Source organism: Narcine bancroftii, chromosome 2, assembly GCF_036971445.1.
Source record: "Narcine bancroftii isolate sNarBan1 chromosome 2, sNarBan1.hap1, whole genome shotgun sequence".
Classification (NCBI taxonomy): domain Eukaryota; kingdom Metazoa; phylum Chordata; class Chondrichthyes; order Torpediniformes; family Narcinidae; genus Narcine; species Narcine bancroftii.
This window is the reverse complement of record NC_091470.1, coordinates 24,078,413-24,091,170: the sequence shown is the minus strand read 5'-3', so window position 1 is coordinate 24,091,170 and position 12,758 is coordinate 24,078,413. Positions and strand designations below refer to the sequence as shown.

Here is a 12,758-nt window from a genome sequence, read left to right as displayed (position 1 = left end):
GACTCTAAAATCCATCTTTATGGCTTATCACACATGTCAAACTCTGGCCTGCGGGCCAAATTTGGCCCGCGATATAATTATATTTGGCCCGCAAGATCATTTCAAAAATGTATTAGAGGTGGCCCGCTGGCTGCCGCGCCAGTATAGCGCATGCACGGCTAATACTATAATCCCAGAATGCATTGGTGTCAGCCTGCTAATCGCCCCCACCTCCTCTGTTTACGTTGCAGGGTCTCACCGTGGACTCTGGTTTTGGGGCCTGGCCGGTGTCAGGGGAAGCCAAGGCCGCTTCCCAGCACCCGGAACCAGAGGCCTCGGGCCTGACCTCACCAGGACGTTGCCCACTCCCCCTCCCTGCCGCAGGCCAACCCGCGACTCACGGTGACGGGGCCGCTGATCCGCCGAGATGCCGCCCTGCATCGAGAGCCGATGCCCCCGCATTGTCGTCGTCCAACCCGATCGCCCGCAAACCCCGCCCTCCCACACACAGGCCTGAGTAAGGATTATGAACTTTAATCTCAGGATAAAACGATCTTCCAATAGTTTCATGTCACAGTGATAAATATATTCCTGGTTAAAAATGGTCCTGCACCTGGATACAAGCTCATTAGGCATAAAACTTGAAAAGTGTGTCAATCAAAGGATATCTGTACCAATGGAAAAAGGGCATGGCAAATAACCCTGCTAGAGTTCATGCCCACAATCAGTCACCCATTGGATTGTTTCAGGAATCATCTTATTCTCCCACATTCTCAATAGCCCTCAGATTTTACTATTCGACAGCACACTAGCAACATTTGACAAATCCTCTATCGAGAAATATTATGTATTGAATATTTTATTTCTCATTTGTTAATGCTTCTGGAAAGAGTTGATCCAAAACTATTATTAAACATTTATTTTAATAAGAAAAAGTTTAACGTTACATATGTTGAAAGAAGAGAAAACATGCAGATGTTGTTTAAAATATTTAGTTCGGCCCTCGGTGAATTTGAGTTGGACACCCCTGGCTTATCGTATCACCTTGGAGAACCTTTGCTGTAAAAAAAAAAGTGTTTGTATTTTGCTATTTGTGTAGAGTTGCTGAGCTGTTTGTATTTCATTAGAATAAAACCTATTTGGTGATCTGCATTTAATTTAGAGTTTGGGTTTTTGTACAAATTGCTCATTGCAGTTTTGAAAAGAAAAAGTTAATTCTTTATGTTGTTAATTTTAGATAACCAAGAGTCAAGGAACAGTCAGCTCTGATCAGGATGATGTTTATAAATTGCACAAGACAATAGAGGTAAGAGCATCATTCAAATTAAATGCTCTATTTGCAATTAGGGCTTCAATTTCAACAGTCATCAGGAAATATAATGTCTGAGTTTTAGAATCGAACAGCAAAGAAAGCATCCATTGGTGCAACTTCACCACACTGAGAAAACTGGCATTCTGGATGAGTCTTGTTTACTCACGTTTGGTCCATGTCAATCTAAGCACTTCCAATCTATGCATCTGTTCAACTGTCTTTTGAATGTTGCAATACCTGCTTAGCTTCCTCTGGCAGCTTGTTCCAGGTATGGACTGCTTTCTGTATGGGGGAAAAAATTGCCTCTCAGGTCTATCTTTAATCTCTTTCTTCTCACTTTAAACCTAGACTCTAGATATCTTTCCTGGGAAATTGATTGTGTTCATTGGCTTTATCCAGGCCTTTCATTATTTTACATACTTCTATGAGGTCACCCCTCAGCCTCCTATGCGCAAGGGAATAAAGACCATGCCTATACAACCTCTCCCTATGATCAAGCCTGCCAATCCAGGCAATATCTTGGTAAATCTAATCTGCATTCCTTCCAATTTCTTGATATCCTTTCTATAGCTGGGCGACCAGAACCGCACACAGTACCATCTCCTTTTGCAGCCGTAATATGAGGGCCTAACCTTTGCGCTCAATAAACTATCCATTGAAGGTAAGAATGTCAAATACTTCCTGAAACACCATTTTGATGGAACTGTGTGCTTGTACCCTGAGGTCTCTCTATTCTCCAACACTCTCCAGAACCCTGCCATTTACTGCGTAAGTCCTACCCTGTATGATTTGCAAATCTGAAATATCTCGTACTTGTCAGAGTTAAATTAGTTTGCCACTTCTTCCCAACTGATCTAGATTCTGTTGTTAAATCAGATAACATTCTTCGCTGTCCACTACACCACTAATTTTACTGATCATGTTAATTGCCATCCAAATCATTAATTTCAATGACAAACAACAGTGGACCCAGCAGTGACCCATGTGGCACACTGCTGGTCACAGGTCTCCAATCAGAAAAGCAATCCTCCACTGCTATCTCTGATTCCTTCCACTATTAAGTTTTGAATCGAATAAACCAGCTCACCTTGGACCCAAGTGATATAACCTGGGATCTTGTCAAAGGCCTTGATGAGGTCCATACATGCACCATGTTCACCAACTTGTCCTCATTAGTCATCTGATCACCTCTTCAAAAAAAAAGTATAGCATTTGTAAAGCACAATCTCCCATTCACAAAACCATGCTGACTACTTCTAATCAGTCCCTTCCTATCCAAATGCTAGTAAATCCTGTCCCTCGGAATCTTCTCCAGCAACTTTCCCTCTATTCTACTTGAGGACCCCTAGTTCTCCAGTTTATCCTTGCTGCCGTTTTCAAATAACTGCACAGCAATAGGCCCTCTCTAGTTTTATGGTTCATACCTCCTCCTCCCCTGAGACCAAAGATGATTAAATCTCTGCAGAGACCTCTGCAATATCTTTACTACTTTTCCACCAAGTTCAAGGATGTACTTGGATCAGACTTGGGGATTTGTCCATCTTTATGCACTCCAAGACTGCTGATACCTCCTTCCTGGTACCATGCACATGATGCAGGATATTACAACTTGCTTGCTTCCATTCCAAAGTTTTCATCATCTTTTTTAAAAAACTATTTATTCGTTCAAAAAACAAATAGTATATGACATATACAACAATTAACCATAAACATGAATGTTATTTTTTATATATAGGAAAAAAAAGAAAAGAACCCCCTCCCCCTTCAGCCAACTCTCCTAAGGAGAGCCATAAAGAAAAAAAAGAAAAATATTAAAGAATAATTAAATATACATATTAAGATCTAATCAATGTAAATTGAAATGTAAATATTCTGAATATAACAACCACTTATTAATAAAAAAATATAATTATCACACAAAACATACATAATTTTTTCCATTATTAAACAATATTTCATCTCATTATGCCATCTATTAATATCAATCATATTTGTATCTTTCCACATACTAGCAATACATTTTTTTGCTACAGATAAAGCTAAATATACAAAAGCAAGCTGAAACTTATCTAATCCCAAACCTTTCAGAGGTTGCAAACTACCCAATAAAAGTATTGTCAGATCTAAAAGTATTTTAATCTTATACAGGTATTCTAAAAACAATTGAATTTTCTTCCAAAAAGATTGTATATGTATACGTGACCAAACCGCATGAAAAAAAGTTCCAACTGTATTACCACATCTAAAACACAAATCTGATTCATGAAAACCATACTTTTTTAATTTTTCAGGTGTTAAGTATAATTGATGTAAAAAAAATTATAGTTAATCATTGCATAACGTGCATTTATCAGTCTAGTTACACTATCATAACAGATATCTAACCAATCATCCTCGGGAAAAAATAAAACCAGAATCCGCTTCCCATTTACTTTTAGATCTATCCCAACCCTTTTTATCCATACCATTCTGTAATATTTGATACATAGATGAAATATAACCCTTCTCTGGTACCTTCATAAGAAAAGTCTCAAATTTAGTCATTTCAGGTAAAATCATATCTCTACCAAACATATGTTTTACCAAAGATCGAATTTGATAATAGAGAAACAGAGTTCTTATCAATACCAAAACTGTCCCTCATCTGATTAAAAGATAAAAATTTACCCTCTTTAAAACGATCTCCCAAATTTTTCGCACCTTTAAATCTCCAATGCAATAAACTTCGATTATATATTGAAAAAGAAATAAGTTGATTATTATACAACGGAGTCAAAGCCGATAATTTACCCCTTGAACCTATCATTTTATTTTTCTTTATCCATAACTTCATTAAATGTTTTAGTATAGGCACATTATATTGTTGTAACAAATTTACATTCCATCTAAACAAAAATTGATGTATTTCAAATTCAGAAATATTTGCCATCTCAATTTTGGCCCAACTAGGACGCCGTACCAAATCCATCAATGAACTAATACATTTAAGTTGGGCTGCTTTATAATAATTTTGAAAATGTGGTAAACATAATCCCCCTAACTCATATTTCCAAGTTAATTTATTCAAAGCTACTCTCGAAAATTTACCTCTCCATAAAAACTCCCTAACCATTTTATTCAAATCTCAAAAAAATATTATCAAGTAAATACGGAGTAGATTGAAACAAATATTGTATACGCGGAAAAATATTAATCTTAATTGTATTTATCCTACTCAATAAATTAATAGGTAAATCTTTCCATATAATCAAATCAGTTTTAATTTTTTTTATTAACGGAACATAATTTAATTTATATAAAGATTGATAATTAACATCCAAAATTATACCCAAATGTTCAATTCGATCAGTCCATTTCAAATTAATAGTATTCTTATAAACTGAATAATCTCCTTCACTTACCGGTAATATTTCACTTTTTTCCCAATTAACTTTATATCCAGAAAGACAAAGTTCAAGGATGTACTTGGATCAGGCTTGGGGATTTGTCCACCTTTATGCACTCCAAGACTGCTGATACCTCCTTCCTGGTACCATGCACATGATGCAGGATATTACAACTTGTTTGCTTCCATTCCAAAGTTTTCATAATCTTCAAAGTAAAGATTGATGAGAAATCTTCATTTAAAAACCTCACCCATTTCCTGTGGCTATACACAATAATGGGCATGTTGATCTTTAATGGAGCCAATTATCACCCTTGCTCCCCTTTTACTTGTCATAGAATCTCATGGGATTTTCCTTTATCCTGCCTGATCTATCACAGTTATTCTGCCTGACTTCACTTTTCCCTTCTGAGCTGCAGAGCATGTTGTGCAAGGGCATATTGCGTAGCTGATAAAGGGCAACAACAATAATGGTGAATTATCAGTTATAAGTGATTGCTGTTGTTTTTTCATTCTGGCTGCATTAATTTTTTTTCATTCTCTTGGTCCATTTCAGTTAACATTTCACGTGGTTAAAATAGCCTGTTTCATACCTTTCAGAGAATGGTATCATTGAAAACAAAGTGCATTTTATCTTTGCCTGGTTGCCTAGTCAGTTGGTGAGTCTCTGGAATGTAATGCAGCTAGTGATCATTAACCCTGTTTTCACTGAGGCAAGGTCCTGAGGCCAATAAAAGTGCTCCTTATGTTAACCAATTGTAATCTACTGATTCGGTGCATTCCATTGGTGGCAAAATTCTTGTTCTGTATCTATAGGCACTGAATTACAGCTATTTTAATGAAGCCAATCATTTGCTAGGTTTCTCTGAACTCCTGGATAATGACTTATTATGGAGCCAGCTTTTGGAATTCATTGGTCAAATTTGTTCAGGTATTGAAGTCATCCTTCAGTACGTGTCTATCCACTGACTATCTTTTGCAGAAGAATGTTGAATGAATGAGACTTTATTGTCTCATTAAAGCATAATTTGCAGAATAATTAGTCTTGCTTCTGCTTCCCAGTTATGTAAAACACACTAACACAAATTAGGTTAAATTTGTATGGAGAGGGAAAAAAAAACATGATAAATATAAGAGAACATAACAATTCACAGTTGGCAAAAATGTGTTGTGTCAATAGTATAGTAGAAGTGTAGTCTTGTTGTGGTTTGGGTGATACAGGGAGGATCAAAGCCTGATAGCTTTTGGAAAATGTTCTTGAATTTTAAAATGCTGGATTTCCAGCTTCTGTACTTTCTTCCTGAAGGCAGCATCAAGAAGAGAGCATGGCCAGGGTGGTCTAAGGTGTTGCTGATTGCTTTCTCAAGGCAGAGCCTCACATAGATGTCTTTGATGGATAGGAGGATGTTGCCCAAGATGGACCAGATTTTGTTTGCCATTCTTTGCAGCCTTCTATGTTCCTGGGCATTTAAGTTTGCCATCCAGATTGTGATGCAACCAGTCAGTATACTTTCCACAGTGCACCAGAAAGTGGAGGCTTTCTTGCTAGTTGCCTCAGTGTACTGGCCCCAGGAGAGGTCCTCTGATATATGGCCACCCAGTTATTAATCCTCTCCAGATCATTCTTGCTGATGAAGACTGGTCCCTCGGCTTTCCCTTCCTAAAATCCAGAGTCAGCTCTGTGGCCTTGCTGGCATTGAGAGCAAGATTGTTGTTCTGGCAGCAACCAACCACATTTTTGAACATAAACACAATCTGCTAGAAGAACTTGATGGGACAACCAGCATCTCTGGGAGAAAATGAATGGTTAGCATTTTGAGCTGAAATCCTTCATCAAACCCCAACCAGATTTTTGATCTCAATCCTACAATCAGACTCATTATTCCCTGTTTACTCAGCCAACAATGGTGATGTCATCAGCAAATTTATATTTTCTGTTGGAGCTGAACTTGACGGTCATGTGTATAGATGAAAATAGGAAGTTATTTGACATTTTAAATAAAATGCCAAAATAGTACATTGCTTCGTTGTTAAGCATAGGAGTGGGAGAGTGCTAAATTAACAGTGGAAACAATCATCGAGCTTTGACCATTGTAAATGTATAGTTACAACTCCGATTTATCCAAAATCGTATTCTCTGAAATCCTCCATTCAAATTTTAAAAAAAATTTCAGGAAAACGAGGATATTGGAAACAAATCAAAAATCCTCATTTATCTGAATTTTTTTTGGAGCCAAACTGACCTCACAGGTTGGAAAAAAAATTCACCCTGTATGAAATTAGAACAATTTGTCCTCATTTCAGGTAATTCCCTCCCCATTTCTTTGTATTTCTTCTTTTCTTTTTCCCCTATTGACATTTCTCTCCAACTCTTCCTCCCAAACTGCATGTTACTGTCTCCCAGCTGCAAGTGGGCGGATCAATCCCTTGTCCCGGCATCATCAAGGAGAACAGGACCTCGGGCTCAGAGGCATTCTGTCCCCCCTCCCCTGCTATCCTCTTCTCTCTTTCCCTCCCTCCCTCCCTCCTTGGCACACCGGACACCGACTCCAAATCCTCCCCTTGGCCTACTTCCCCGGTGTGCAGTAGGCCTTGGGAAAGATTCGGAGTTGGGACTCCAGTCACCAGGGAGACAGGAGCCTATCGACTTGCCAGTGAGTGTTCCACCAGCCCAGGAAGCCTCCCCGGGGATCAATGGCAGTGGTAGTTGGGAGGGCTTGGTGATCGGTGGCTACGTTGTGTTCGGCGGTGGCCAGCATTTTGTTGGTGAGAATTAAACATTATTTTAATGCTTAAAGAGCCATCCCTTGTTGTTTGTTGTTGTTTAAACTTTAATACAAGTGATTTGCTGTTGCTACTGGGCTGTTTTTTTAAAAAAATGACCAATTCTCCGAAAAAAAAAGTTTATCTGATGTAGGCCTGTTCCCGGCCATTTTGGATAATCGGAGTTGTACTGTATTTATGCCCAACATTTCTATAATATAATTAGCTATTTTATTGTTGTTTGTGGAAATGCGTGCACAAGCTACCTTGTATGGAAAATCTAATGGTATGTGAGTTTCAGCACTGATTATGTTGCAGCATTCATGGGAGGTATTGAATGAACACACAGGCCCATTTCCCAGTTGAATTGGAATTGCGGTGTTCATGATTAATGACCCTCATAAATATTTTGATGATGGTAATGCTTGGTTGGTGCCATTTTAATGACATCCCTTTGCCTCATTATGACAGGAGGTGAGGCAGCAGCTTAGTCGGGAGATCGATGAGCATCAGCATGAACTGTCTACTCTCCAGGATGTACATCGGCAAAAAATAACTAATCTCACTAACCGACACAGGGATGAGCTGGCAGAATATGAGGAACGGATTGAAGAACTGGAGCAGCAATTGCAAGGTTAGGAGCAACTGCTGTGCAGCGAAACTCTTTAAGATGCATCATAATTTGGCAGAGGATTGAATTATTTATTGTTACAATACTGAGATAAGTTTAAAAATACTTGTTTTATGTGCTGGTACTGAAACTGCTGAGAGTTGCAATAACAAATGCTACTCTCAGTATTATGTGAATGTATATTTCTCATCTGTATTAACATTTAACGATTATAATTGATTTGTGGAGTTGTAAAAGGACATGGCTGTGTGAAAGAGTGTCCTTAAAGCTATGGATAGAACTTGGGCTTCATTTATATTTTTTAGTTGGAGAAAAATAACTAATTTTAGATCACGTATTGGGAATTGCAGCTTTGAACACAAACTGATGATTTAAGTTGCTCTGGATATATATTTGCTGATAATTTATGGTATTTGTTGCATGCAGTGTCTTTCATTGGTTGGCATTAATTAGGAGCCATAGAAGTCTACAGTACACTTGACAAAGAACTGTGTCAAAGAATCTTGCAACCCAGAAGTTGGTGTTGAGGCAACTGACCTTGGTCAAATTGCATGAAGAATACTAGAATTGGTCTTGGTTATCAGGATTTGTTCTCTTCAAGGCAAAACCTACTGGAAAGTGTGCAGAAATAGACAATAGACAATGGAACAAAGGATCAGGCAGCAAGTCCACACTCGCATGAAGAAAAGCTTTTTTGGCATAGGAATGAACACTCACAGAATAGGGACGAATTTGGCAAGACTAGCATTCTCCAACAGGCAAACTTGGGAATTATTTTTCCTCGGGCTTGCACTTGCTTTTCTTTAATAACTTGCACCCGGTAGCAACGTAACCCAGAGCAGTCTGACAACTGCAAGTGAATTAATAGCTTTGTTCTGTTTTGAAGTCTGGAAGTTAATAATGCTTCTGGGTCTTTTTCCTCTTCACTTGGTGCAGCTAATTTAAGTTGTGTGCACCAGTCGGCCATCAATTTTTGGGAAAACTTATTTAATACCACAAACATTAATTTGATTGGGCGAGATTGAAGGATACTCAGTTCTGGATATCAGTTAGGCGGCACCCTAGAGAGATGTAAAGTTGTGGGTCTCCATGGCAACAGAAGCTTAAGTAAATGTATTCAAACTACAGATCAACTACAGAAGTGTCTTTAGTGACTTTTGAATGCTCCATCCTATTTGGAGCCAATTACGTGAAATCACATAGCAAAATCTAACAGCAATGTTATTATGCCCACATCTTGCAGTCCTTGAAGTTGGGGAATGACCAGGCAAATTCCACTGTTCTGCTTTTCTTTGAAACTCTGCAGTGGGATATTATCTTGAGAGAGAATCTAATCAACTACCTTTAGCATTCATTGATATTGTTGCCACCAAGTCCCTTAATATCAGCATTAATTCTGTCGACCAGTGGCAAACAATAACTGGCTGTGTACCATCTACGAAGTCTATGGCAGTTAATCACTGAAGCTACACTGACAGTAGCTCCCAAACTCAACCTTGGTCACTAAGAAGGGGAGGGCTTCATGCATATGGGAAGGCCACCTGTTTCCCGCTGAGTTGCGCATGCACTTCTGATGTGGAAATCTATCATTGATCCTTCACAACGACTGGATTTATGTCTTTGAGTTAGTTCCCTGTCTAGCAGCGTTTCAGTCGGATGGCTGCAACTTTTGAAGTCAATGGCTCATCACCTCAAAGTCAGTAGGGATGGAAGTAATTAGTGGGGTTGACAGCAACACCTATATCCTATTAATGAATAAAATAAAAATAATATTTGTTAAAATATGCATAAGCTTTTTTTAAAATTTGGAAAGCAAATTACTTTGCTTGGTTTTGTACAGTGATGAGATCCATACCAATGCAAAGGGAAGGTCTTTAACAGCCAACAATATAAATATCAAATCAATCTGAATTGCATTTCAGGCAGTACAGTAGATACACAAAAGAAAGCCTTGTTAATGGATACTATTTTTCCTTTTGATTTCTGCTGGCCACCTGCCAATCCCAAGCAATGTGAAAGCACCTTATTTCGAAGAAATTTTGTCAGCTCATCTCTTTTTGAAGTAATGTATGTGTTTTGATCATCCATAAACATTGATTTAAAATAATGCAAGTGGACATAGCTAATGAAAACCTTGTATTTTTAAATAGGTCTGTGAAATTTTGCTTTTTTGAGTAATTTAAATGATCATATTATTTGAGCAACAAATAGACATGTCTGATTTTGTGATTTAAACATTGTCTTCAAAATCGTGATAATACCAACTGTTCTCTTAGTTGTTAGATTCAGAAATTGCATTCTGTGGTTGATGAAACGCGTGTTGTGGGGGGAGAAAAAGTACTGACTACTTCTACCCTTGGACATGGTTTGACCTGCGGTGTGTCTGTTCAAAAAAAAATCAGCCATGCCTGAGTGAATTGTTGTTTTATACATGCAAGTGGATGAGAAGAGGGATTGCAGAGGCTTTGAACAACTATTTTGTGTTGGTCTTCAATGCAGAAGACGGGTCAAACATGCCACAGAACAGTGTTAAGAGTGTGATGGGAAGTGAGGGCTTCAGTGCAGTTGCGATTATGGACGAGGTAGTGCTGAACAAACTCATGGGTCTGAAGGTAGGTCATTCCCCTGGGCCTGATGGAATACATCACAGGGTACAGAAAGAAATAGTGGAAGTTATAGTAGAGGCACTTGTGATCATTTACCAAAATTCTCTCGAATCTGGGCAGGTCCGGCCCGGATGGATTGGAAAGACCATGCCACTGCTTAAGTAAGTATCCAGGCAAAAGGTGGGTAATTATTGACAAGTTAGCTTAACATCTGTAGTTGAGAAAATGCACTTGAACATCATTAGGGAAGAAATAGTGAGACATCTTTGTTGAAGTTGTTCCATCAGGCAGACGCAGGATGGATTCACAAAGCCCAGGTCCTGTTTGACAAATTTGTTGGAGTTCTTTGAGGATATAATGAGCACAATGGATAAAGGGGTTGGATCTCCAGAAGGTAGTTTGATAAGGTGCCACATAAAAGACTAGTCTGTGGGATGCATGGATTTGGGGATAATGCATGAGTGTGAATAGACCATGCAGTACACTGATGGACAAAGCACTGAATTGTTAGAAAACATTCTGGAGAAGAGCTAGTGAAACTGGTTAAGATAAAGACTGATGCAACCAAAATGGGTGTGGTATGATGTTTCCTATATGGATTGTGCTCCATTGGCTGAGGGTCTTTCCACTGCAGAGGTAGTGAAAAGTAGATAACTTGTCCTGCCTTATGGCAATTATTATTATTTTCTTACTGATTTCCAAATGCATGCTATATAAAGTTATTTTGTCTAATATCAAGTTTTAATTCATCTGTGAAAATAAAGGTTAGACAAGAAATGTAAGTAGTTTTTAAGTTGATTAATCAATCACAAGGTCAGGGCCATCATTTCAGTCATGCAAATCACTTCTGAAAGAAAAGACCCTGAGCTTATTGAGTAAATATGTGCACTAGAGACTATGTGAAGATGAGCCAGAATAATTTTGTGTTAACAGCATTCTATTAACTGAATTCAGTCACATCTCCAGAGTCGAGAGGAAAGCACACTAGTCCTCTGCATCTTGCGACCACATCTTCAGTACAGTAAAACTCTCGTTTTCCGGAATTCAAGCAATCGGCAAAAATATTGTGGAAAATAAATAGGTAAAAAATACAAGAGTTTAAAATTAGCGCCTCTTGCAGTTCGCTATTCACACAACCACACAATCTCAAGCAACCAGAAAATTCACTTATCCGGCATCTGCTAATCCCCATAGGTGGTGGATACGGAGGCTTTTACTCTACGTGATTCAATTACTTCAATTGAAAGACTTGATTTGAATTAGTACATCCATGATTGAAAACTTCACTGTCTCAGATGATTCTAGTGGATATTCGACTGGAACCATATTTTATTGATGGGAATCCAGTGGTTTTTCTAATGTTATGACTTGTGTCTTCAGTTCATCTGTACATCTCACTGCAAATTTTTGTTCGGTTTTGATTGTTAAATCAAAACATGCAATGACAGGCTGGAATAGTTAAACTTTTATTTTCAAGTTGTTTCTGATCTAATACATTTTCCATATTGGTAATTTTGAACAGTTCATATTTACAGAAAGCACGTGTTCACAGCTGGTGAGTTGTAAGGGTGAATAAAGTTGAATTTTGTTCCTTATAATTTAATTTTTTTTACATTACAGATGCAGAGAAAGAACAGAAGGGAATGAATAACCCTAATGATGTATGTATTTTTAGGTGGCTTCCTGAGTAATGTCATTAAATTTGCATTGATGTAAGGTATTCCTGCTCTTTATTCAAACACTAGTGCAGTTTATCAGTAAACAGTACTAATATTCACAATATACTACCCTAGACTGGCCTTCTAAACTACGGTAAGCATTATCAATGAGTAGACAACAGTTGCTTGTTGTGAGACATTGTATGACATTCCTTAATTGAAAGTTAATAATAGAAAGCTTAATCTATCAGAGTTATTTGAATATTCATTTGATGAGGTTCAAAAAATAAGTTTTAATTAGTTAATAAGTATCTCAGATGGGACAGTAACTTTTGAGATGTACATGAAATATGACATGATAAATAACCCAAGAATTTGTAGTTATGCAAAAAAAACCCAAAGTTTTTGATAAATTGTTGGAGCG

General features: G+C 37.9%; 1 protein-coding gene across 6 annotated transcripts in view; it reads left to right on the top strand.

The window, feature by feature from the left end:
* The window catches only part of trip11 (thyroid hormone receptor interactor 11), a 102,159-nt gene that overhangs the window by 34,338 nt on the left and 55,063 nt on the right, over positions 1–12,758 (top strand). For all 6 annotated transcript variants that reach the window (XM_069916117.1, XM_069916114.1, XM_069916119.1 and 3 more), the window contains 3 exons: positions 1,217–1,285; positions 7,911–8,073; positions 12,297–12,337. In XM_069916117.1, the coding sequence (XP_069772218.1) occupies positions 1,217–1,285; positions 7,911–8,073; positions 12,297–12,337 (273 nt within the window). The remainder of the gene's footprint in view (positions 1–1,216; positions 1,286–7,910; positions 8,074–12,296; positions 12,338–12,758) is intronic.